At 39.2% G+C, this 26,076-nt stretch overlaps 4 protein-coding genes and 1 long non-coding RNA gene across 8 annotated transcripts in view; 4 read left to right on the top strand and 1 right to left on the bottom strand.

Annotated features, from left to right (window-relative positions):
* Window positions 1–1,692: 1,692 nt before the first annotated feature.
* cdca8 (cell division cycle associated 8) lies at window positions 1,693–16,306 on the top strand. 2 transcript variants are annotated; one of them, XM_086015374.1, is made up of 11 exons: window positions 1,693–1,874; window positions 12,690–12,782; window positions 12,944–13,072; window positions 13,260–13,300; window positions 13,370–13,445; window positions 13,783–13,847; window positions 13,928–14,010; window positions 14,107–14,202; window positions 14,322–14,451; window positions 14,586–14,672; window positions 15,923–16,306. In XM_086015374.1, the coding sequence occupies exons 2-11, from the start codon at window positions 12,692–12,694 to the stop codon at window positions 15,950–15,952; spliced, it is 828 nt and encodes a 275-aa protein (XP_085871500.1). In that variant the 5' UTR covers window positions 1,693–1,874; window positions 12,690–12,691; the 3' UTR covers window positions 15,953–16,306. The 2 variants fall into 2 exon arrangements, with proteins under 2 accessions (XP_085871500.1, XP_085871499.1); XM_086015373.1 differs by lacking the exon at window positions 1,693–1,874 and adding an exon at window positions 12,281–12,406.
* Window positions 8,029–10,894, bottom strand: LOC147132451 (putative thiopurine S-methyltransferase). The gene is made up of 9 exons (XM_086014548.1): window positions 10,446–10,894; window positions 9,851–9,963; window positions 9,607–9,699; window positions 9,352–9,484; window positions 9,133–9,185; window positions 8,971–9,045; window positions 8,647–8,732; window positions 8,441–8,485; window positions 8,029–8,348 (listed from the first exon to the last, which is right to left on the bottom strand). Exons 2-9 carry the CDS (start codon window positions 9,955–9,957, stop codon window positions 8,230–8,232), a joined length of 711 nt encoding a protein of 236 aa, XP_085870674.1. The 5' UTR covers window positions 9,958–9,963; window positions 10,446–10,894; the 3' UTR covers window positions 8,029–8,229.
* Window positions 16,307–17,814: 1,508 nt separating the features above from the next.
* Window positions 17,815–19,946, top strand: LOC147132449 (uncharacterized). The gene is made up of 2 exons (XR_015082240.1): window positions 17,815–18,372; window positions 19,520–19,946. It is a non-coding gene; the product is annotated as an uncharacterized LOC147132449 (long non-coding RNA).
* A 456-nt stretch (window positions 19,947–20,402) lies between these two features.
* LOC147132448 (uncharacterized) lies at window positions 20,403–22,499 on the top strand. Its single transcript, XM_086015188.1, has 7 exons — window positions 20,403–20,427; window positions 20,697–20,841; window positions 21,146–21,175; window positions 21,257–21,282; window positions 21,552–21,595; window positions 21,901–22,079; window positions 22,367–22,499. The coding sequence occupies exons 1-6, from the start codon at window positions 20,403–20,405 to the stop codon at window positions 21,964–21,966; spliced, it is 336 nt and encodes a 111-aa protein (XP_085871314.1). The 3' UTR covers window positions 21,967–22,079; window positions 22,367–22,499.
* A 764-nt stretch (window positions 22,500–23,263) lies between these two features.
* Window positions 23,264–26,076, top strand: part of LOC147132447 (methyltransferase-like protein 27) — a 131,390-nt gene continuing 128,577 nt past the window's right edge. For 2 of the 3 annotated variants that reach the window (XM_086015508.1, XM_086015510.1), the window contains exons 1-2: window positions 24,391–24,733; window positions 24,830–25,051. The gene's annotated coding sequence lies outside the window, so the exon portion shown is untranslated. Of the gene's footprint in view, window positions 23,393–24,390; window positions 24,734–24,829; window positions 25,052–26,076 lie in introns of those variants that run through there. The other variant, XM_086015509.1, reaches the window with a different exon arrangement.

Raw genomic sequence — 26,076 nt, 5'->3', positions numbered from 1 at the left:
TGTAGTAGGTGGCTAAAGTGCAGTATTCACATTCTGTATTTGATATAAGTACCAATACTTCTGTTAAGAATATATGTTTTACCAGACCTGTAGTATAGTGTAGAAGTTGGAAAAAAATGTTGACTGAAATAAAGCCAAGTGCAAAAGTAAAAGGTCCAATGCCCATTTGGGTGGGGGAGGGGACAAAATGAATTTACATGTTTTGTCTTTTAAACAACTACCATGCACTGGCTTGTCTTTTCTTTTCAAAACAATGCATTCTAATAGTTCTTCTACTGCAGTGAACTGGGAAGTAAATAATGATAACAACTGAAAAAAAAAATACACCTCAGTTGTTGTTTATTCAGACAGATTTTTAATGACAGAAACTGGTGGTGTTTTTTGGGTACAAGACAATGTATTTGACACAATTCTAAATTTATTTAATTCTAAATAGGGCCATGTATGGGATGTATCTTGCTTCTCCAAATTTGTCGCTGAAGTCGTAATAGTTGCATTTTATTCTGCCACTTGTTGACATTGCTCTCATTTGCCGCTGCAGTACACAAAGTCCGTTCTAGAGGGCGCTTTAGAAAGTCATTCAATTCCACATTCTTCTGCTATTTGTTTATTTGTCAGTCAATCATATCATTGCGGCATCCGCGGACCAATCACACACCCGTCCGAAATACTATGCCCATTTTCAATCAATCCAGATGTAGAGGAAGTTCCTGTTATAGAGCTCAGGATGTCACGTGACTTATCAGCGCATTTATTCATGCAGTCGTGCAGTATGGGGTTCCATTTGTGCCAAAAATATGTTACGTGTCGATGATAAGTGGCTATGTTACACGTCCATGATACGTGTCTATGTAATGTGTCGATGATAAGTGTTTGTTAGACGTCCAACGTGCCAATGTTATGTCGATGATACGTGTCTATGTTATGTGTGGATGATAAGTGTCTATATATGTTAGACGTCGATGATAAGTGTCTATGTTAGACGTCCATGTAAAGTGTCGATGTTAGACATCGAAGAGAAATGTCGTCAGTGTTCAGTAAAATCATTATAATTAAAATACCGTAATATGTTTAAAAGTATGCATGCGATCCTGTTAGATCATTCACACCACCGTTGCGACACAACGCCGCTTTATTTACAGCCGGGATCAACTTTTGGGTATGTCTTATTTTCAGCATCTATTAATTTCTTTTTTTTTTTTTTTTTTTTTTTTTGAGCCCGAGTCTATCTAGGTGCTGTGCGCTGTTTCTACACTTAGATGTCAATGATGCCAAAGGCATTGAACTCAATGCGGCCATGACGTGAAGGGCAGGAAAACAAATTATTATTATTATTATTATTATTATTATTATTATTATTATTATTATTATTATTATTATTATTATTATTATTATTATTATGTTAAGGCGAAGACCTTCATTATTATTATTAAGTCACATTTATTTGGCGCTTTTCTGTACGTTGCTAAACGGACCAAAAACTCTCCCCAAAAGGCCTACGGAAGGCACAGCCCAAGCAGGTTACCAGAAAAAAAAATATACAGGCTGAAAATAAGACACACGAAAAAGTTGATCCCGGCTGTGCAAAGCGGCGTATCGCAACGGTGGTAGGAATGAGCGAACTGGACCGCGTGCAAACATATTATTAATTTTAGTAAACACTGACGACATTTCTCATCTGCGTCTAACATCGACACTTTACATAGACGTCTAACATAGACACTTATCATGGACGTCTATAGACACTTATCAGCTACACGTAACATATTTTTGGCACAAATGAAACCCCATAATAGACAGCGGCATTGGTAGGGGAAGGAATTGCAATGGACGATCGACAACTATCGCGACGGCAGAAGGGGAGGATGACAATGGTGAGTGCTTGCGATCACACGCTGTAGAATGCTCGCCCGTCTTTTTGTCTCCAATTGTTGTGACACTGTCTACCAAAGTGTGGCGTTTTCCTCAAATTAGCCGCAAGTTTAGCGAAAGTGGCATTGTTTCCATTTGGCGCAGGGCATTGTGAGATGCGACCAGAGCTCTATCGTTTTTTGTACTTTATTACTTTTCTTACTATTTTGACAGATCTCATTGCAATTGACTAGCTTCTCTATTTACGTCTGATTTTTTTTTCTAAGATTGTGTCATCATTCGCACTGTTTTATAAAAGTAACGAGTTAATTTTGCTAAAGTGGTGAGGATAACAAACAGATAGTTCTTAAATTAAGGGATTAAAAATGGTACTGATTAAAATAATAATAATAATAATAATAATAATAAAAGGCAGATACCTGATGCATTCTACTTACGTAGAGTCACAATTAAAGTGTTTGTACTTCCCACCACTAAACAAGCAGTTTTACACATACACAAACAATTATTCCGTTTTCCCTGGCATTCACAGTACAGTGTGAATGAATCAATGTCCGGAATATTATGAATATACAAATACTTGTAAAGGCTTTATTTTGAACCTGCTGTTTTCACACAGTCACAAATCCTTACATGCATATTTGAAACAATCGAAAATAAATAGTCACACCTGCAATCCTGGGGTGTACCGAATCTTACGAAAGTTGTAATATGCCCTTACATATCTGTATATAATCTTACACATTATTTTCGAATGGCTGAACAGAAATCGGCGATGTACGACGTACATATTTGAACAGGCGTTTCCTCCTGTACAAATTACACTGAAAGTGTACAACTTGACAGGTATGAATAGTATAAATGAGCAAATCTGTATTATCTGATATTAATGCTTGAACATTGTTTTCGCTACATCCCCAATGTGTTCTGCCTAAACTGAGATTCCAACCCAGAACCTTTTGACTGTGAGGCATATGTGCTAACTACCAAATCAGTGTGTCCCCAAAACATATCATTTAATGTATTTATCATTTTCCATGTAAAAGGATATACTGTACAAGGAAAATACAGATTTTACAATGCAGACAGAAATGCATTTAAATAATTTACTGACTGCAGGATTCCACGTACAAAGACTACATTTTCTCTTCTGATACTTTTCCAACACAAAATAGAAAAACATTCATCGTCGAGCAAGGGCAAACATGTCAAAGATCCATTATAAGATTTCCTTTATGTCAAAGGAATATTTTTATTGAATGATTGGCTAACATTGTGAAAAAAAAATTGACAAATTTTGTTATTAAATTTCAATCAGCATCTTACGCTGAAGTCATAATTCTTTAATGAAAGGCATTTTTAAAATATGTGGATGACGTTTACTTTAAAGTGAAATGCTAAGATATTTAAAGAGTGTATTAAAAAGGAACAGCATAACATAAAGCAAGCCTGCTTAGTAGCCTTCTGAAGAAAGAAAATGTTGACTGAAATTATCCAGAACCGATGAAAGTAGTAAGAAATAAAACATTTATGGAAATAATGCAACTCAGGCATTGCTTTAGAGTTAAAGTCCAACAGAAATGTTACCCTTAACATGGTATTTTCTTCCGTAACCTTTGGAGGAAAAATCACTGCAATCCAACGATTTCTGGAACTCTTAATGAGAATTGCGCAGGGTGTCTTGAACTTCTGCAGGGTAAAATGATATCTCGAGACTATCAAGGCATTCTGGAACAAAATGTGCTGTCCAATGTCAGATAGTTTGGCCTCAGCCTAAGGTCATGGGTCCTCCAACAGGGTCATGACCTATTCAACACTTGCAAAGTGAGACAGAGGGAAGGTAATTCTTGATTTTCATTATTTCATTTAAATTACATTTCCATTCATTATTACTTTTGTCCGATTAGTTATTTCAGTAAAGACTGTGCTCGTTTCTTTCTTGGTGGCGATGTAATTTCAACTTGGACAGACAGTAGAGTGCAGACCAAGCTGAACAATTCCAAACACGTCCATCTGACTTGTTTGATTAAAAAAAAAAAAGAAAAAAAAAAAAGAAACATGAGGCACAAAAACCAAAGCATGTCACCTGTCCAGTATGAAAAGTGAAAATAAATGTACCTCTTGCCTTCCAGCATTCAAGCTTGCCAGAATTGAAAGTGTGAAATAGTAATCAAAGTTGGACGATTTAGTAAACTTTAGTAATTGGAATTCTTGCTGATATGAGATAAGAACCAGTCAACCGCTGTCCAACAGAATCATTTTACATGACAAGTGTTTATACAATAGAATATGAATATATCCGAGATTTAAACCTTGTATCGTGCACAAGTGTAGCCAAGTCAACATTCTAGTACCCACTTTTTAGGGAGATGAGTATAAGTTGACAGAAAGAGAAAGTGGCCATCAGAGGATAAGGGGAGGATGGCCGAAAAAGAGGAAAGAAACGACCAGGTACAAAGCTTGACCTCATCAAATTGTTCATCCTCTGCGACCTCTGCACAGGAAAGCAGATAAAACCAAAAGTGATGTTAGCCATACCGGCTAACCGTCAAGCGTGAGTTAGAATGTTCTTTTTAATCAAGAGCAAGTTTAATTTTGGAAAGTAATTAAAAATCTAGGGACCCCAACCCCCCACCCTGAATGTAAAAGCTGCCTGGGCTTTTTCAAAGGGCTTAACAGTACTCCTGGTGTCCCAGATTATGCAGCCAATTAGGACGAAGGCAAAGCTCCTTCTGCTATTGAGCTTGGTCAGAGAGTGGCGTGCGTGCATGCGTGTGTTATGTGTGCGTGCGTGCTTGCATGGGAGCTTACATAAGTTGAACAATGTAAACAATGCCAGGTATATTTTTCAGTTCGCTGGTGGGATGTACATAGAAATTGTGTTTTGTGCCTCTTCCACATTATGTAAATCATTCTTTATCAAGTGATGTTAGGGCTGTGCAATTAATTGAAATTCAATTGCAATTACGATTATTACACTCCACGATTACAAAATAGTCATCGTAAAAAATGATTTTTAATATTCATTTACATCCAACTATAACGTATTTGTGGAAGGAAATCATACGTGAATTCATACATTTGCACCTTTTAAAAATGTTTATCATAACTGATTTTATACATTTTGTTTGGGCCAAAAGGAACTTACTTACATTTATTTGACTTTATGTATTTGTTTAAACATATTCTTGTTTTTTTACCAAATAATAAATGAATAATTTGAATAATTATGATGATGATTATTATTATTAATAATAATAATATTATTAATATTATCATCGTTAATAAACAAAATTTCATAATCGAGCAGCCTTAGGTGCTATGACAACAGAGATTGCTCTCAAATTTAAAGGACTGTATATTTTTCAATGTCAACAAGGATACACGCTACATTAAACAGGAATGCTAGAATGGACCTGTTAATACACGCCATTAGTGTGATTCTCTGGTTAATCAACCCAAATCGTTGTCATTTTCTTCCTCTACTTTGCGGCGCAATGTTCTAGGGTTGAACTGTTTCAGAGGCTTGCACAGAATTCCAATTCTGGGAAGGAAGGAAAAGAAGAAAGAAAAATTACCGTTATATTAATTTTCCTTTAAAGCGGAAAATGAAAATGACATCACAACTGCTCACAACGACCAATCGCGGCTGAACTGAGCCGTGATTGGTTGTTGTGAGCAATTGTGATGTCATTTTCAGTCGACAGAAGACAAAATGGCCGAAAAAAATATGTTTGGGTTGACTTCCGCTTTAAAAAAGCAAATTCTTAGGAAGCAACAACAATTTCCATCAAAAAGAAATCATATTTACTGTCATTTGACAAAAATAAATAAATAAACAAAACAAAAAAAACAATCAGAGGAATTACAGTGACATTGAATACCTGCCCGGGCCACGCTCACAGATTGTTACAAGTCCAACCAATTCCAGACTGAACAAAGAAAATGTGAGTTTAATGTGTTCTCCTGTCAGGCGGTTTGATGTTGTGCTAAATTGCACATTGTCCTTGACAACAGGAGTATATTTTTTGTAGCATACTTTTGTAGCATACTGTGTTCAAATCTGCTTTGTTTCATTGTGTTTGTGTGTACGTGCATGGACCCACTTGACACTGGCCAGCTGCTGTTTTGAGTTCCTCTATCTGGGCCTTGTTGTCATTGCGTTCATGGATTTAGCCTTGTAAAACGGCTGCAGGGGAAAAGGTGGGGTGACTGTTGTTTTGGTGTGGGCAATAGATACGCCGTAAGGGGGGAAGCGCTGATTAACTATGCTCATGCTGCTCAGTGGTGCTTGCCTCTGAAACACCTTCTGTGAAAAGTTAGAAAAAGAAGCATGAGTCCATTTAATTGTGTATGTAAACACCCAGGGGAATCATGTTGTAGCCTATATGGAGAATCATAATCAAGGCAATGTATTTCGGTTTGTGCTCAATTCCGTCTTTTATCAGAAAGCCAGTTTTACTTTATGTGAACGGTGAATTACTTTTTCAAGTATTAAACTGAGGTCGCTTGTATAAAATAATCTATGCCGAGCATTCCAACTTAATTTTTTTAATTACTTACTGAGCAACTCTGTGATATGTATTTCTAATTCCTCACATTTTGGTTTTATGGCAAAACTTTGAATTTTAACTCAATTCTTCCCACTGATTGTTTGTGATATGCTGTGGAGACCAAAAAAAAAAAAGTTTCTTTGCGACTGTACTTTAGTTGAAATTGGACTTTCATATGCAAGACTTTGGCATCCTTCTCTTCCTCGATTTTTTGCAAAGGTCGACAACGGCTATTTCTGTCTAACAAAAGGTCACACAGAGAACAAGCAATAAGCCGCCACTGCTTTCAGGCTATTCATCACTTAATCCATCCATTTTCATAATGGAATTGCTGTTATTGTAATAATGGGCAAATCTGAATGTACATTAACATGGCATTTCTGAATCCGTATTCCAAACCACTATTTCACATTATTTCCATTTTGGTAGTTTTTTGGGGATATATTTCTGTGTTTTTTTTTACTCCATTTTCAAGTCAGTTTGTTAGCTCTTCCACAAGATGTTTTCTGAAACAATTAGTGAAACAAATCACGGTCGGTCCATATATTTATCTCGCAAAGGGCTCTAGAGTGCACCTACCGCATGGAAAAGCCATTCTGTTCTGCTAATTGACATTCTCTTGTTAGGAAAGATAACATATGGACCCCAGTAACAATAATTAAAAAAATATTTTAAAAAGAATTATGCGCTTGTTTTATTGTAATTGACAGATTTATTTTAAGATAATTGTTTGTTTGGTTTTTTTAGTTCTGAATATACTACACTTATGTTCAAGTTTGTGATCATGTTGAAAACTGCCATTTAGCTGGCCCAAAATAACAGCAGCATTTTTCTGTCCTATGATTGGTTGGTCTGAGCAAGCCAAAGTCAACAACCAAAACACATCTGTATATATTATTGCGTAATAATAACAATCATCATAACAATCAACATCTCTGTTAAGTCTGATTTTTTTTCTTTTATGTTTTTTGTCATTTGGTAAGTATTGATTCAGAAATTTGAGGATGTATAGTATGTGACAGTGTATAGAATTGAGCGCTTCTAAAAGAGGTGGATTAAATCAGTTAAATTCTTACTGAAGGTCAGCCACTTATTTCAATAATTGTCAGTGAGTGTGTAACGGGTGGAAAAAAAGTTGGGACTTCTCTATGTGACCGATGGTATATTCAACAGAGATGAAACGTAAAGCAATCCTTTACATATTTTTTTTTATATTCTAAGACAGAAATACTCCAGTTTAACATCAGCAGCAGTGACGTGTCGCCTTGTTTCTGTAGCACTGAGGACTTTTATGCATCCAGACGGGAGCAACCGCGGCTCTTTCTTAAGATCTGGCGCCTCCTATGGTTCAAAATGCAGATTTCAGCCAACCTGCGCACAATTATGGTTAAGTGTTATGTACCTTTCTGGCTCCACGCCTGTGGTCACCAGCCAATCATGGTCATAAACTGGGCACAGTGAATTAGCTAAATTGAGCATTCTCATGCAATACACGAATAGATGTTTGTAATTCATATTTTAGATGCCCTTATTTAGTTCCATGAAAGTGCCAAAATACATAATGAATATTAATATGATCTGCTCTTCAATGGGAAAAAAAACATATGGATGAGATAGACTTTATTTAAATCAACATATCAACACATTTAATGCGTATAACGGCCCTGCTAACGTGCCACATTGTCTGCCAAAATAAGAGATTTGATTACCATGATTAATTTAACCAATGAGGTATTTTATTGATCACTGTATCATTCTTTTTTTTTAAATCATTGCTAATTTATCAAGTATATGACATCTGCTTTCAACTAATCTTTGGAGTGATGAGGTAGAGTTGCTCAATAATGTAGTCTACGCCCCAAGCCCGATGTCTGTCTTCTGTGACATCCTCGGAAAAGAGCTGCTCTAAAGTGCACCGTTCTCCTGCAGGAAAAAAAATCATTTAGTGCTGTCAGGACACATATCCATGCTTAATACATGTATCTGAAATATAAAAAATGTGATTTAATACTCACCGAACAGGCCATGTGCTTGCTCACCGGGCACAACAAATGGGGGGCCTGAAAATATATTAGGAATATGTATTCAGTTTTACCAATACAAACTCTTATAACTATAATTCTTTGTTTTACTACTTAGGATGAAAATACCGTTTTTTTATGACACAGAGCCCAAAATAAGGATGGAAGTAATTGAAGTTTTAAATAGGATGAAATGTTACCTTTATAAAGATCAGGATTGTACATCAATGTGGACAAAAGGTATCTGCAGTCCTTGGCCATCAAAGAAATGATGAGAGAAGCATATCTGTGGAATCGTGAGACATTATAATAGAATGACTTGAACATCATGGCTTTACATTGCCTGCACATTTTGGTGCAAGTGGTGATAGGGATGACTTATGAGAAAATATGTTGATTGTGAACACATAGCTAATATTAATAGTTGTACACCTAGTGTAAAGTGAGCGGTGTAATATTAGTAGCCACACTGGATATATAACACCCCTGTAGTCAATCCTTTAATCTGAGATTTGAGGTCTTACTTTTCTCTGTCTCTTGGGTTGATGGCCACGAGAGATCCCCTGTCCCAAATAGCCCCAAATTGACCTACGACTGAACTGTGACAAACAGAAGATGGGGGGGGGGGACTTAAAAAAAAAAACCAACATATTTTGGAATAAATACTGTATGCACAACTTACTTACCTGGATATGCTGTACAAATCACAGTTATACAAGGAGATGGTTTTCTCTGAGTTCTGTGGAATAAAGTGTGAGTGATTAAAATACGAGGACTATATATGGGCTGGCCCTGACTGGTCTACGCTGCCTATGATGCTCGAGACAAAGGCCAGTGCTTCTACGAGTCATGATAATAAAATGCCATGTGATCAATTTTAATTCACGCACCAAAAATTGACTTACCCTGAACACCTTTGCTCCAGGTATAGCAGGAACGGGCTCCTCGCTGTACGTCAAGTTGCTCTCCGTAAAGAACTGTTGAATGGCTTTTTCAGCTATCTCCACTCCAACCACCGAATGCCCCATGTCTGCTAGCCTGGCATGCACATAGAAAAACAATATAGTGTAGATCATGGCTATGAAATATTGTATGAGTAAATATTGGTCAAAAACTGTACTTGGTTTTAGAAAACAATATTGGCATATGATATTATGTACCACTTCATATCCACAGCTTTCCCACAGAGCGGAAAGAAGAAGCGGACTCCTGTTCGCCCCGCCAAAACTTTGTCAATTTTACTTTCCAGCATCCTGCGAAGAAAAAACAAGAACAAAAACAATACTTATTTTTTAAAAAACAATCATTTAATTCCAATTAATTGTGTGATTTATAGTAATGGTTGCCCGATTCATTCCTGCAAACTGGAATACCACAGATAAAGTATATTATGTGTAGTCTTACTCATGCACGTTTGGCTTATGAAAGCCAATTCTGTTTTCATCCCAGCGTTGCTCCCATTCTTTCAGTCCAACGACCTGATCTTCCTGAGTGTTCTGCTTGTCGCTCATGCTTAACTACATCAGTGTGACACAGGGCAGATGAGCGGCCACAACATTAGGTACACAGCGCTAATAGAGAATACAAGAGCCGTATTAAAACTGTAGTCCAAACTGAGAATGGTCGATTTTTATTGAATAATGTTGACAACTTTTTCATTGTATCATGTTGGATTGTTTATTCATATAGTTTAACTGAGGCTGCACACATTAATCAATCACTACATTGTCACACATGCCTGGAACAACTAAAGCAGGGGGGGGCAACAGAAGAAAGAGCAGTCTGCAGCGAGTTGTTACAACGTAACTTTAAGCACTGTCGCATGTGCTAAAGGTCAAGGATACTAAAGGGCACAACAATGTGTGATCTATTCTAGAACGAGGAGAAAATGTTGATACTGTATTTTGTGACATTTTAAAATCTGTGATGATTCAAGAAGAACAGCGTTAAAATTGTGCACTAATCCAGGACTCTGGTAATGCGTGCATTATACACTTACCTGATACCCGTAGAATATTTATTTCAGTTATCCTGTGTCGTTGTAGATTCACACACTCTTAGTAATATATTATGCTGTTACGTTTACGCTGATTTCTCTCTGTTAGGCAATCAATGTCTATCGTATGAGTCAAATAATATAACGAAGAGCAATATGCCTGTGACGCTAAACTCCGGGAGAAAAAAACGTATAATAATTCTGGTAAAAAAGAAAAATACTTTTACTTCTGGTTTGGGAGGAGCTTGCTGCTACGTTCATAACAATGGGAAATTTAGGCATTCAGCCGAACTTGCGCATTTCTCGCAGTAAACCAAGCGCAATTTGCAGCGGCGGTCGAGCAAGCCTTTTTGTCGCTTCTGCTTCTACCACGACCGCTGCCTCATGTATGCCTCAATCGAGGCAGCTGTCTTTACGTCGCTTCCGCTTATACCACGACCGCTGCCTCATGTGTGCCTCAATCGAGGCAGCTGCCTTTGCATTTACCGGCAGATGTCGCAACTCCATTGCCTGCTGCCGCCACCTTTTCCTCATTCCACGGCATCGAACGTTTTTATGAAAGACTTCTTTTTGTTAGTGCTCAATATACACGATTAAATAGATAGATGCATACCACAAATTACCTGCTGCAGTCAATTTAAAAAAATCGCTTCTTCGTACGCTACTATGAATGTGTTGTATGTGTGTATTTATTTATTACTTGTACTGGGTTGTCTGTTATTGGTGATTTAATTATTACTTGACTATTTATATTGATCGTGTAAGTCTCTTTGGACCTGAAGACTTTAAGATGTGTCAGATGCCTGCACCTGCATTTGCACTTTAGCTCAGGACTCCAGTCGACCTGTTGCTGCTAGAGTTTCTGATTCGTTGGTGTTATGAATGCTATTATGTTGCTCCTTTATCCTGTCAATAAGTAAACAATTTTACATTACATAGAGAGCTACGCAGACACATTGCTAGGTGTTTTTCACTTCTTCTTTTGAAGCTTATTTTATTATGAACAAGGATGGCTTTACAACTGATACCACCTACAAGTACACATGGTATAACACGTTCATACATAACATTTCCTTCCCGCTAAAATATATGTTGTCACTAACATGTAACGGGTAAACATATATAAACTAATATTATTGTTTGTTAATTTCCTTCCCGCTAAGATATATGTTGTCACTAACATGTAACTGATAAATATATATAAACTAATATTATTGTTTAAGCAACTGAAAATGCTTCTTTCCCTGTATACAACATAAAAGTACATCTTGATTTTTTTTTTCCACATAAACATCAATTTTCAGCACTTCTAGAACTTAAGCGTGCTTACTCATCACGGTAACGTACTGGAAGTTGAGTAACCCTCACAGGATAGTTAACAGTTATGGGGAGTCACTTGGAGGAAACAACGGAGGACTCCCAGAAATGTTCACTGTTGACTGTTGTGGCACTGACTCGGGACGGATTAGCATCTGGTCCACATATGGCGTTTCCACACTCCTTGCGTTCCCACATTTACATTGTATGGCACTGATCCAGTCATCTCCATCACCACACCTTATGTCCACTTATCCTCCCCCTTCCTATAATCACGCACAAGGACTGGCTCTCCAACATCAAACTGCCTGTCCTTTGAGTGTTGCCCACGTCGTTGTTTTCGAGCATCCCGTGATTGATGCACTGCATCAACAACATTAGGTTTCAAAAAGTCCAAACGAGAACGCAACTTTTCGACGATTACCGGATATGCACTGTCGTGTAAATAGATGACGTTTTACGCTCCTATTGGCTTTGGTCTTAAAGGGAAGTGACGTAAAAACTCAAGAGCTGATTGGTGGATTTTGGGTATGATCCCCTCCCCTATGGGGTTTTCAAATTGTATTGCTGCTTGCAAACCGCCTTGAAAGGAAAACGAGGCATTTGAAAACACATTTAAAAGGGGAACGAGAGAAAAAAAACCTCAGGTAATAATGCTTCTAAATCTACAGCAGTCGGAATGTTGTACAAACTGGAGTTCGTTGAAAGAATGAAACTGTTTAGACGATCGGAATCTAAAAAAAGTCGTATTTGCAACCTTGCAACTTCCATGCTAGGCTCAAACGAGCAGGACGCGAGCGTAAAGATTCTTCTAGGCTTCATGTCGATAACTCTTTTAGAAGCACATTTACGACGGTCTATATCCTCGATGATTTTTGATTTGTAACTTACGATTAAAAGGTTTTTCTTTCTGTTGTTTTCTACTTCCAGTCATGGCTCCCAGGAAAAGAACCACTAAGCAAGGGAAAAAAACACCCAAGATGGTCAAACTCGAAGCATTCCTGGAAGATTTCGACAGTGAAGGTAACAATTTGTTTATATGAAAAATATACACGTTTTTTTTTTTTTTTTTAAATAATGCTTACCCTCTACTGCTTTAAGTCATTTTTTGTTTTTTCCCCCGTGAATAAATTCTTTGGTGTTTGTGTCCGTTGATGTCATTAAGCACATAATTGTTTTTATAGTACAAACAAGACTTGGACAACTGCAAGAGAGGAAGATCCAGATGGCGAGAGATCTTCGCAACAGCTATAATGTGACTCTCATTAAACTCCCATCCAGTGTTCGGAAATTTACATGGATGGAACATTTCAGTAAGTACAGGTGGGATCAGGCGGGGGAAATCAGAGCAGCTTCGGAGATGTCAATTACATATTACTTCAGAGAATTGTTCATTGTTGGCTCCAGGAAAGATTCGTGATGATTACCTTGTCTTGTCCCAATTTGTAAACCACAAGCTTCTGGGCAAACCAAATACATGTTTTCCTTGTCTATCTGCAGAAGATGAGAAACTCACATCCCCGGAAGCGGATGATTCTAAGGTGAGTTGCAATTGAGGGTCCCAGGCTTTGTGTTCCCTTGTTTACAGTATCTGTAATGTCTGTTCGCAGAGACAAGAGGAGGCAGCAATTGTTGAGAATGTTGTGGCTGAGGACCATGCAGTTCTCATGAAAGTAGTCAAGAAAAGTATGATACTTTTTGTCACCATATTTTAAGACAGTCTTAAAGGAGACATATTATGCTTTTTAAGAGTTTTCAGGTGTCATTTAAAAAAGTCCCTGTCATTATTAGGTCAAAATACTGTATATCAGGTGAATGCTGAGTACATCTTCTGTTACCATGGCGACGGGGTGTTGTCAACTTAACGTCACTGTCGAGTGTTGACCCCGCTAGAGACTATAAATTCAATTTTCCATAAGATGTCACCTTTAAATCATGTTTGTGTCAATGAGATTCTATATTGTCAATCTACTGTGCGCTTTTGAAAAGCAAATGCAATGACTGGATTGTTTCCAACCCACAGTATCGAAGAAGGGCACAGTCAAATCCAGTTCAAATGATGAAAACACGCCCAGAACTTTGAAGAAGGTAATAACTCGTTTTGATTGACACTCACCGCAAGTCATTTTTGCAAAGTGTCTGTATGTAATCACTTTCTCTGCATTCAGGGGAAAACAGCAAGGAAGCCCCCAACTACATCAAAACGAGCAAAAGCTCTGTCCGTCAGCCAGCAAAATTTACCAATAAGAAGGTAGGACACTCTTTACTGCGTTTCCTGAAACAAGGCTTCTTCTCTAATAGACTTTGTGCTCCAAGTAATTATGCTAACTATGCTATCTTAATTTAGATCATCAAGGAAAATGATGGTGACTCCTGCCAGAACCCTGCTGGACTCCTCTTTGATGGGTCCAACTCCCCTCCTCACGCCACGCTTTGACCCGAGGTAAGTGCTATTTATGCGGCGGGCACCTGACGTTGCTCGTTTGTGTAAAATCGACGCATCGATGACGATATAGTTTGCCCAAAATGCATTACTCAACTTTCAAGCCTTCTGGACCTCAGGCTTCCCAAGACTCCTGCTGTGAGAGTTCCTCGCCACAAGGAGAGGGTCTTCAGCATTTCCGTCAATGGCTCCCCCATCTCAGCCGACAACGAAGACATTGTTATAAACGTCCCGGTTGGTGATGGAGAGGTGAGTGCCATTTAGACCCCGGGCAGTGGGCAATAGGCCTTGAAAATATCTATGATATCAGAAAGTGACATCGTCAACAAGCTTCCGACATGTCAATAAAACGCTTAGATCACATCAAAGTTGTTTGTTTTCAGAGTATTCAGCTGCTGGCCAGTCAGGTGGATTCAGTAGACCTGTCCCTGCTGGGTGAAGCCGCCTTGAGGAGCATTCGCCGATTGCAGGTACTGTATGTCCGCCACATCTGTATTAACCCATTAAGGACGGGAGCGCAGAACCGCGTTTCTACCACTAGAGCCGGGAGCGCTGTTGCTTCTTTCTACCCTCAAAGCCGGGAGAGCATCCATCCATCCATTATCTGTACCGCTTCTCCTCACAAGGGTCGCGGGGCGTGCTGGAGCCTATCCCAGCTGTCTTTGGGCAGTAGGCGGGGGACACCCTGAACTGGTTGCCAGCCAATCGCAGGGCACACAGAGACAAACATCCGCACCCACAATCACACCTAGGGGCAATTTAGAGTATCCAATCAACTTACCATGCATGTTTTTGGAATGTGGGAGGAAACCGGAGTGCCCGGAGAAAACCCACGCAGGCACGGGGAGAACATGCAAACTCCACACAGGGAGGCCGGAGCCGGGATCGAACCCACGACCTCTGAACTGTGAGGCGGACGTGCTAACCAGTCGACCACCGTGCCGCCTGCCGGGAGAGCATATACGTCATTTTCTATGTATTATTTAATTCTCGGTCTTTTAACCAATGAGATGCATCTGAGTAGACATGTGTCGTGAGTCGTCGGAGGATATCCGGAATTTTTTCGAGCAGTAATGGCGGACGCCGTCGATCGCGGGAGCTCTGAAATGAATAACGGCAGTGATAAAGGACTGTGGATTTTGAAGCAGTCGAACGTGATATATGGCTTAAGATATATGTTTGTAGATAATGACAATATCGACGTCTTTGAAACAGAAAAGAGGATGGTAATTACCTCTCGATTATTATTATTTTTTTTTTTTAACTTAAACCTAGTGCTTCTCTTGCACTGACACTTTATTTTTACCTCATCGATTGAAACAGACAAGATGAATAAACTTGAGTCTGTGTGAAAGCCGTGTCTAAGCTCTTAAATTCTTTTGGAATGAAGTTTCTGTCTGCTACAGGGGCTGAGATATTAATTATTTTGTAGGTGTTGAATTTCTGGGAAATCTTCAGGTTTTTAAGGGTAATTCCAAAGACGACTTTAGGTTTTGGGGAGCTGTTGAGCCAGGCACTTTAGGCCTTAATGGGTTAAGATTGACACTGCAGGATTTATTCAAATCATTGACACACCTCTAATGTAGTATATTTACACCACATTTGATTTGGGCTTTGCAATATAGTTTACACTTACAGCAGATTTTTTTTTACTGTTTGTTGTGAATCTTAGATTATTTTTAAAGTATGCTTATTTTTTTTCTCTCTGTTTCTCCAACAGAATCGTCTCACAACACTGTGTGAATCCTAGATCTGACCCAGCTATGTCTCCTGCTGATTTGTAAAAGAGTTTTATCTTTATTTTGCGGCTTTGGATGCTTTTTATCTCCCCCCCTCCTTTTTTTCTGATGACTATTTCATTTCTTGGTATTGAAGTGTGCTGTTCTATTGTTAGACTATATTTGTTTTCCAACACATTCCCAGGAATTCACTCAATTGACTGCTGTCTGTGTGTAAATGCAAATAATGCGCCCATTTTAGTTTGTATACTATATCCATTTTGTAATGTCAAAGGTCTTAGCTGTAATTTCTACTTTAATCCTTGTGGGCACTCTACCATGTCTCTTATTTTTGCTTGACACTCTTAAAGCCTGGATTGCAGTCACATGGCTCAGATGTTCTTTTTTTACTGATGCTTTGTTGGTTGTGTGCCATTTAATTTAATGTACATAATACAGAAAGGAATTGGACACCAACATTCAATATCACAATTACTGGAATAATGATTGAATAAAATTCACGCCCTCCGCAGTGGGTTCGGTTCGCCCCCTCCATGATGATGCTGCAGGTGGTAGAGCGCATGTATGCTCCCTCGTCCCTGTTGATGGTCCTCGGGCCCCGCTTCCTGATCTTCTAACCGACAGCGGCGGGTGTGACCCATCTGCCAAATTTGACAGGTGGGTCACGCCTTCCTTGAACATCAGCTGATAAAGATGAGTCACACACCATCATGTGACAATCTGAAGAAGGTGAAAGACTGCTGCTGAAACATGTCAGATAAATGACAACCTAAAAACCTGTCTGAGGTAAAAGAACCAACAATTTCAATTACTGGAATAATGTTTTTATAAATGTGGTATTTATTCAGGAGTCAGTACATATTTTTTGGTAGCTTTGCAATACCTGGGGGGACTTTAGAATTTGTTAGCTGTACTACAGCAAAAATGCCTCTAGATGGCAGCATTTATTCATTGACTTTTTTGCAAGGAGGCCTAACAACTCATTGACTGCCCTTAATATTTTCAAACGATAAATAGCTTTTTTGGAGATCAGATTTAGATTTTAAACAATATACAATTTTGTGCTCTTAATTTATTTTGTGGAATATTATTTAAAAGAAGAATCGTCTTTATTATTACAACATACATGCATACATTGAAATTCACAAAATTTGACTCATGCTTTTAACCTATCACACTGGAGCAGTTCAAGATATCCGTGTCTTGCTCAAGGACACCACAGCAGTGGGTCTGGGGGATCTTGTGAGTGGACAGTCCTTTGCTGTGTTCTCACCAGCTGTCTGTCCACACTTGCTGAATCTGATGTTGATGCCCAGATTTTTCTGCTGGTCAATGGCTGGGATCAAACCACTAGTTTGCGGCTGCTATTACATCTAATACCCATTGTTTCTATATAGTGGCTAGTGGGGATAGTTATTTACTCAACTCCAGAGGGTCCCAGGCATTGCAGACATAAAGCCATCAAAAATACGAATAAAAATGTTTACTTACCGTATTTTCTGGCCGGACTATAAGGCGCAACCACTCTATTTAAAAAAACAACAACATATAAACCGTCTATGTTGGAAAATAAGGCCAGTGCATGGTACGTCATCGCTGACGTCACTAGCGCGGTAGTATATATGGGAGCGCACTGGAGGCGACATAATGTTACACGCAAGACGGACTCACTGTGTTTTTCGCTTGATTTAGACGGCCGAAATATATAAACATTGCTGAACTAAAGTGGTTTGTTCAGAGCAACCAACCAAGCGGACGGACAATGCCGACATCACAAAGGACCATCACGGTTGAACTTTTAAACAGTCCCTCTTCTAATATACCGGTAATTGAAATCGTTCGGCCAGCGCAGTGATTCTGAACGACCCGGGACTATTAAATTGACATCGCTGCTCATTGGACATAAAAACATCATGTACTAGAAGCAATGCAGTCAAATAAAACACTACGGAAAGAAGAAAATAGTCTATTAAGATTACATTATAGCAATTTAATTCAAATAATACTAGAATTTAGGGACCTACCGTGTATATTTCCGATTTTGAAACTCAAGTCGGAAAACAACAAACAATTTTAGCTGGTTTAAAAATTAAAATGAGACCCATTTTGCATAAAAATACACCCATGAAATTGGATTGTGTATTGTTTTTGTTAACGATCGTGTGCTCCGACCATGGTGCTAAAATAGTAATATATCCCACAATTCCAATGCGTCGTGGCGTGCTTCGCCTTTGTTAATACAGCTCGTGAGTGTAAATATTTTGATAGTTAACGCGACAACTAGTTTTAAGTGAATTTTAACAATTTGTACCGATGGAGAAGTAAACTTAGACTTCTGACAGGCAGGCGAGTCTGCGAGAAATTGCGTGTGATTGGAGATTTCTTTGGATTCTTAGAAACGTCAACAGGAAGACTGGATTACTGACCATAGGTATGATACCGATCTTGTCAAATATGTATGTACAATACACACGTCTGTGTACAATTGTCAAACGGTAGTAGTCATCCGAATTCAGGCAAATTAACGTGTTCTCATCGATCTACTACGTTAATTATATCGGGGCAGGGCACTTTTCAACCACTTCTACAAGTAAGAGGCAAAAGTTCTTCAAGTTGTTTAATTGTCACTCCAAGCCATCGTACCACGCAACACTGGCGTGTAAAACAAGTAATTAAACAACGAACGTCCGCTAGCTAAATGCTATCATACAGTAAAAGGCAGACATGCTAACCAAAATTAGCACCGATGTTACGGTAAATAAACTTTTAAACAGCACGCAGGGAGCAGTCCAGGGTGTTGCATAATTATCTTCTTCTGTGAAAGCTATTAACAAGGACACGGGAAAGGACAACTCATCTGCGTTTAAATATGAAGCTATCTTCAAAATGCTAAACGACTGCGATGTGCGTGCCTTGTAACCATGGCAACAGCTAGCGGTGAACAAGAGGTGGACAGTTTTTATTTTCGTCGATCGGTTTTCTTTTGGGTGGGCGTCAAGACCCTGGTTTGTCATGATTTTCAGAAGCCTAACGAAACCTTTTCGTCGCTCCAGAAGCAGATTCGGTCTGGCAGGAGTTGACGACTAACTTTTGGTCATTGAATTTGCAGATACAAAAAATGTAAAAACGTCCGAATTCGTTTTTCAAGACTTGTTTGTCAAAAGGATCGCAGCAATATTTGAGATTTTATGGCCATTTTATTCTCAATAGGTGCTCACTCAAAGAGGAAAACGCTTAATGTCCAGACAATATTGAGGCGATTTGTTTTTATGTTTTAATACAATACAATACAATTGTATTTGTACAGCGCATTTCACAACGGCTAGAGCTGCAACAAAGCACTTCACATACTAACAACAAAATAGCCATAATACAACAAGTGAAATCAATAAATCAACATAAAAAAACACTATACAATAGATACCGGAAAACAGCCGAAAAATTTGCCAATATGGTGTATATTCCCGATGATACGTAATACTTTGGGGAGCCCACGGAAAGTCTTCCTATTTTTCTCCGCAATATCATTAATAGTTATGATTAAATTTGATTTCACCTTGTTTCGTTGTGTGTTGCAGGTTAAGGCTACAGACCTGTCGGACCAGTAGCGACCCACCCACTCCCCCAACGAGACGAGACGAGACAAGACGAGACGCTTCTCTACCTCCCAGCAGAATTGCCTTTATCGACAAAGCATCTTGAAACTAAAACACGAACTAAACATGTCAAGCCCTTGTCAGCCCAGTGAAAAGTTGTTATAGGTTTACTTCTAAGATTAGACTGCATTGGTGCCATGCCTGGTATAAATGTTAATATGTACAGTTTTGTATCCTTTCTCTTTTATCATTTTTCCCCTGTGTGTTTCTCTTGTGTTGATTGAATGGACCTGTGTCTGCAAATAAAATAAATACAATTTGCGACTTCTTGTGAATGAAACACAAGATGTCTGTGTGTTCTATTCAAGCACATTATTCACGATCGCCATTAAAGCAAAGTAACAAACTACACTGCCTCTTTGTCATGTTCGTCTACAATTTCAAATCGAGTTGACTTTGCAAACTGTCTCCCGATGGATGACATCATGAAGTTAGTGGTGGTAAACACGGGGTGGGGGTTGTTAGGTTTGAGTGTCATCACAGAGTCCACGTGGAATGTTAGCGGTGTGCGTGACCACGAGGGATGCCAACCGTCTTCCCAATTACATTTCCTTTTTTCATGTAACAGGATAAGGGGCTTGGGTAATGGCTGGATAGATGGATGTTTGGAAGACTGCAGGAAAATCCAACTGTTGTTGAAATCCAATGAATACACAACAAAATTTCGAATTTTCTCCATGAAGATGGCCGAGTGGTATAAGAACTGGATTGGTGTTTCGGAGACCGCTCCATTTACAAATTAGAACAAAGCAAGAATCGCACCCGGGTCTCCTAAAGATCAAGCTATGTCACTAACCATTCGACCATGTCAGATCTTCTGGAACAATTCGGTTGGTTATTTATCTATATATGCATTACACGCTCACTGCGTCATCTCTGATATATACTACAAAGAGGACTGCCACTGCAGCTAAATCATGGTCGAGTGGTAGTGATCCTGTCTTCATGAGCAGACAACCCGGGTTTGAACCCCGATAAGCATTTATGACAATGCTTCCATTTTTCCGCTACCGCATTTTCAATGTAACACTTCTTTACCAACGTCGACTACTTAGCTCTCTGTGTTAAATAAACGTTTTTATTGTTTTTTCTCTGGAAGTGACGTCATCATTGGAAACCTATTTAAATCGGGGGGAAAGTGTCAATCATTCTTTCGCAGCTCGCTGGCAGCCTCCGGTCGTCCGCGTCCACCTGCAGCTCCGCACGGCGCACGCATCTCCTGCACAACAAAATGGAAAATGTTGGTGAGTGCTCAATATTTAATAGACTCTTAAAACTCACTGCTTTGGCTCACCTTTAACTTAAAGAATCACTTTTGGCGTGCTCACGCCTTGCTAACATGGTAAGCTAAAGCGTTTGCTCTCGCGTTGGTAATTAACGCTTCCTACGACATTAAATTGCAGCAGACGCGTTTTTGGAACGTACACACTGATAAATGGATGAACGCAATTTAAATATTTATTCATGGTTAAGTTGATGTTTATTCAACAGCAATGCAGCTACTTTGTATGACGATGACTAACAAGCGTTTGCTCAAACCTTTTTCAGCATCTGGACTAAAGTGCCGTTTTGCCATAAGTAAGTAGACAACACTTCACAATCAAACTGAAAAAGTACATTTTCATGCATGCGTGTTAACAGTCTCATTTCTGTCCACAGCCTTGCCTCTTCAGAAGAACGGCCAGGTTCACTGCAAAATGACACCATTTCTGTCTTTCTTTATAAAATATATCATTAATAAACTGACTAAATCAAGTATGTGTGTGTTGATTCTTATTTGTCGACAGCCTCAGATCTTAAACATAATGGCCCAAATGACCCTTAAAATGGCTGACTTCCTATCTTTTTGGTACATGGCGTCATGAGACTTGCATGTCCACCAAATGTCAGGTTGCTAAGCCACTAGCTTGTCAGGCTGAGTATTTTCAAGTGGAATGCTTACGTTGTCTTTCAGGCCACCATGCTGTTGAAGAGGCGTCCACTCTGCTCTCCTCACTGGTAAAACACACACTTTCATACACGTATAAAATGTTTGACTAATTATTTCAGCATGTGCTGACCAAGGGGCTTCCTGTCATCTTATCAATCAGCAAAGGTGTGTCAAATCCAGGTCCAGGAAGTAAAAACCCAGCCACAGGTGCGTCCAATCAACCAGCTTCTGGGGAGCTTGTTTACCTTGAGTGGAAGCACCTGCAGCTACAGCTAAACTGTGGCAGGGGTTTTACTTTCTGGACTTGGATTTTACACCTGAGTGAGGTGGAAACATGCATTAAGATCACTGTCAATTTTATTGTTTGCTGCAGTATCACTCCAGGAAGAAGCACCAGCCAAGATTCTGGATGAAACCGAAGGAGGCTTATGAGACCTGATGTTACTTTCCAGCAGTGTTCCATCCAAACTTCTGCTTTTTGTTTTTCCCTCTTTTTGTGCAGTCATGCCAGAGCTTGAGTGAGAGCTGTTGAAAAAGATGGCGGTGCATCAAGTGAGCATTTTTTTTCCCCCTCAGCAATTTTGCCAATGTTGCAGCCAGGAGACTCATCAGGTGTCTCCAATCCTGTTCCCTGTGGCTGGCTTCATGAATGTGTTGTCTCCCTGCTGTGACACACCTGATTCAAATGATCAGCAAGCACTTTAGGAGCCTGATCATTTGAATCAGGTGTGTTGCAGATGGGCGCTATGGAAAACAGGCAGGACAGCAACCCACAAGGAACAGGATTGAAGACCCTGGTCAACAAGTTGCATTAGCTTTCTCCAGCTTTTGTCCAACAGGTGGCGTTGGATAACCTGATCAGCGCAGCATGGATCAACTTGTGAAGTTGAGCTCCTCTTCGTCAAGCTTGGGACCTGTTGCAAAATTCAAACTTGATGAATCAAAGTACTTGACTGTTTTTTGTTGTTGTTGTTGTAGTTGGCGCTATGATCAACTTGCTGTCCAACATGCTGACCTGTTAAACGGGCTACAAAAAACTTGGCATGTTGAAAGAGCACTCGCCTGCTTTTTCTTTGGCATCCACTGCAGCTTCCAGTAAGAGTGCCGTCGGGGAGTCTTCCACCTGCTGGGCAAAGAGAAATTCTCCATAAATGTGGAAGGTCCTTAAAGCTGCCTATATTGTCAGTGACACAATTTGTCGTTTTTTTTTTTTTTAAACACTGGTCTGGGACTGAGATTTTTATTTTTCCTTTTTTTTTTTTCCTGTGGGAGTCGGATGGTACCAGAGTAAAAATCCACTCCGGTGTTATCTATCCCACAGACAGCAATTGTCAACATTCACACGTGTTTTAAAAGCCATCCCTCTTCAGTCCGCTAGAGGGTAGTGTCTCTGTCTCCGACAATCCGTGTATGTTCATTAGTTGGCTGTTAAAGGAACAAAACTGGGAGTACATTTTTTTTTTAAACTTGTCAATATTCGTTCCAAAAAACAAAATGAAATAAAACAGACAAATCTTTTTCTCTAATTTTGCTACAGAATTGAAAAACGGAACCCCCCCCCAAAAAAACCCCAAAACATAACAGATCAACGATGCCCCTGTAGCAGTACAATAAATAAGGGCTCAGTGTCGTAATTATGGTCCTAAAGAGTGTACATGCATACATTTGTATATAAATAGGAAATAGACAGTTTAAATTTTTTTTAATTGCTCACTGAAAACACAACTGCCAGTCAAACGGAGTCTTGGTCATTGAACCGGATGTGCATTGTACAGTTATTTTCTGCTGCTGCTTCTTCGTCTTGATTTTGGCGGGTTACATCTCCTTGGTGCATATCGCCACTGACTGGACAGGAGATCGCAAAGGTATTTGGCAAGAAATGTTGTCTAGCTACCGTAGATCAAAGAATGTGTACGACTGTATGGTCGAAGGCTCAAATCAAATGGAAAGAAAAGCGTGTTCGCTCCACTCAGTATTGGAAATTCTGTAGGGATCCAAACCACTTACGTCTATTTTTGCAAGATATCGTTCTCTGGCTTCACCGTCTGATTTATCCTTGTAAAGCCCCACCAATTTATTGCATTTTAAAATGTTTTTGAATCGACAAATACACAGTTTTTAACATGCTGCTGCCACTCTAGTTTGTCACTAATTCATAACCTAGTGCATTGCGCCCTCTCCTGTTGAACTCCTCCACCTGCAGTCACATACTGGTAATGGCAATTGTACACCCCTTAGTGTATTGTATTGCAATATCGGTTAGACCTCCCCTACAGGTGGAAGAAAAATCCACAAAATAGCCGCACCGGTAATAAGCCGCATGGTTCAAAAGTCGTGGCTTCTAGTTTGGAAAATACAGTACTTCATTTTTTAACTCATTGGTATAATGTAGGCCAAATGCTAACCACATAGCATTTTATTTACTTGCACATGTAAAGTCAATACCCTGTGGCATTATGGGAAAAATTATGTTTTTAGCATGTAGCCTATGAGACATTCGAGCGTACTTTGCAAATACTTTCAAACGAGTTTGCTGGTCAAAAATGTTAAGTCAAATTTATTTATATAGCCCTTAATCATAAGAAAGTCTCAAAGGGCTTCACATGCCCACAGTTGATGCATCTCTTAAGTTGACATCAGATATCGTAGCTTTCCACTTTACATTGTTCTTTTATCATAAGTTAACTCTTGCTTTTGCTTATGCTAGAAGTTCCCTTGTCCTTCCATGACTTTGTTTGCACAGAGGGATATTCGTGAGTGGCGTAACACGGCTGTTGGCAGGAAGCGGCAGCCTCTCCCGCTGCTGGCACAGGAACATGCACTCTGACCTTCAGGGACAAGTGAACTGCCAATTAGAAGCTCGTTATAAAGCCTAAAGAGCTCGTCAGGGTTTTCACCTGGGATGAGGCGACGGGTCAGGCCAGGCCTCACCTTGGGTCTCCACAGACGAGCAAACAAATGCTCTCAAACTATTCCCGCTTGCTTCTCATGCCTCATATGCTACCAAGGAGTGGGACTGGAACCCTGCCCCAAACAGAGACGAAGCCTGGCCCCTTCCATCTGTGCCCATCTTAAGCACTTGATCATCTGCTGTCACTCACTGTGCAAACTACTGCGGTGCACAAAAAAAAAAAGAAAAAACACCCCTCCATATCCCCGAAAACGACAGATGTTGTGGTCAGCAGTGCATGCAGTTCAACTCCCTTGTTAGTGAAGTCTTTGCACACCTGCTCTACATAGACGAATCTTCGCAGTTTTGCCTCTGAATGGGTTGCATCTTTTTTTTTTTTCTAATCCTCTAGGTGGGCGGAAAATTGCCATATTGCACGGATGGCTCGGTTTTCAGTAAGCACGTGGGCAGTGGTGCAGTGACAGGTGCTGTATGAATGGGGCGGATTTCGAGGTCACGGAGCAACGCTTCCACATAAATCATCCACTGAGATGCGCGGGATGAAGGATTGGAACCTGAGATATTGGGAACGGAGTCCATACACAGATACTCAACTTGAGTACGTCTCACGCAGGTAAACAAAACATATCAGGTACAATACTTGAAACTTTTTTTGACCTTTTTTGATATCACTGATTGTAACAATATAGTCCAATTTAACCTTTGGGGTAGTGGTCCGGTCCTAAATTAAAATTTAAATGACCTAATCCTGTTAAATGTCTTTCTAAAATCAAGCACCTTAATATCATAAATAGCATTATAAGTTGGTCTCAAAAGTTACTTTATTATATCAGGGCTAGGTAGTTTAATTTCTAAAATTTACAGATGGCCCCAAAAAAGTGTATGCAAGTTAAAAATACTTTATTTAGAAAATAAAACTAAAATGTCTTTTATAATGGTTGTTGTTATCCTTTCGGCTTTTCCCCTCAGGTATTACTTTGAAATATTTTATTTGTTGAAAGTACTGTTTCCTTTATGCTTATTTTAATAATATTTATTTTGTAATTTATAATAAATGATTTAAATGTGTAATTGGAGGATTCAAATGGCAATAAAACAGAATTATAGTATATAAAATGACATCAATCACTTCTTATGGGCAGCTATTGACTAGCACAAGGCTTTAAAATGACCTTCCGTTATTACCTTTGTAAAGCAGGATATATTTTTAATGGCAGTTTGTTAGTCAATTAGGAAGATGATTGAAAAGCTTCTTAGATTCAATAGATTCAATACATGATAATACATTTCATTTGTTTTGTTTTTTTAATTATGGGACATTAAATCACGCAGTACATATTGCATTAATGACCAAATTCAGACACATGCATTATGTATGTTTTTGCGGAATTTTCAAAGGATTCTTTTGCAGAGGTGTCAAATCCAGGAAAATAAAAACCCTGCAACAGTTACTTTAGCCACAGGTGCTTCTACTTAAAGGGGAGATTAACCCAAACATATATTTTTTTCAAACAAGCCCACTAGTTCAAACACGACATTCTGGTTAATATTGCGTTTGTGGAATATGAATTAAAGCGGAAGTCAACCCAAACATTTTTTTTTCCAGAACGTGTTCCCAGTAGGCCCGCTAGTTGAAAC

The sequence above is a fragment of the Filicampus tigris genome, chromosome 18 (assembly GCF_054856515.1).
Source record: "Filicampus tigris isolate MCC_2025a chromosome 18, RoL_Ftig_1.0, whole genome shotgun sequence".
NCBI lineage: Eukaryota > Metazoa > Chordata > Actinopteri > Syngnathiformes > Syngnathidae > Filicampus > Filicampus tigris.
This window is presented reverse-complemented; position numbering and strand designations above follow the sequence as displayed.

What these genes read in the sequence shown, in the direction of transcription:
- cdca8 (XM_086015374.1), top strand. Translation starts at nt 12,692, where the DNA reads ATGGCTCCCAGGAAAAGAACCACTAAGCAAGGGAAAAAAACACCCAAG. An exon ending in CGGAAGCGGATGATTCTAAG is followed by an intron (nt 13,301 to 13,369) that starts GTGAGTTGCAAT and finishes GTCTGTTCGCAG; the next exon opens with AGACAAGAGGAGGCAGCAAT. An exon ending in CATGAAAGTAGTCAAGAAAA is followed by an intron (nt 13,446 to 13,782) that starts GTATGATACTTT and finishes TCCAACCCACAG; the next exon opens with TATCGAAGAAGGGCACAGTC.
- LOC147132448 (XM_086015188.1), top strand. Translation starts at nt 20,403, where the DNA reads ATGTCAGATCTTCTGGAACAATTCG. An exon ending in CTCTTCAGAAGAACGGCCAG is followed by an intron (nt 21,283 to 21,551) that starts GTTCACTGCAAA and finishes GTTGTCTTTCAG; the next exon opens with GCCACCATGCTGTTGAAGAG. An exon ending in CCACTCTGCTCTCCTCACTG is followed by an intron (nt 21,596 to 21,900) that starts GTAAAACACACA and finishes TGTTTGCTGCAG; the next exon opens with TATCACTCCAGGAAGAAGCA.
- LOC147132451 (XM_086014548.1), bottom strand. Translation starts at nt 9,957, where the DNA reads ATGAGCGACAAGCAGAACACTCAGGAAGATCAGGTCGTTGGACTGAAA. An exon ending in CATAAGCCAAACGTGCATGA is followed by an intron (nt 9,700 to 9,850) that starts GTAAGACTACAC and finishes TTTTCTTCGCAG; the next exon opens with GATGCTGGAAAGTAAAATTG. An exon ending in GATTTGTACAGCATATCCAG is followed by an intron (nt 9,046 to 9,132) that starts GTAAGTAAGTTG and finishes TGTTTGTCACAG; the next exon opens with TTCAGTCGTAGGTCAATTTG.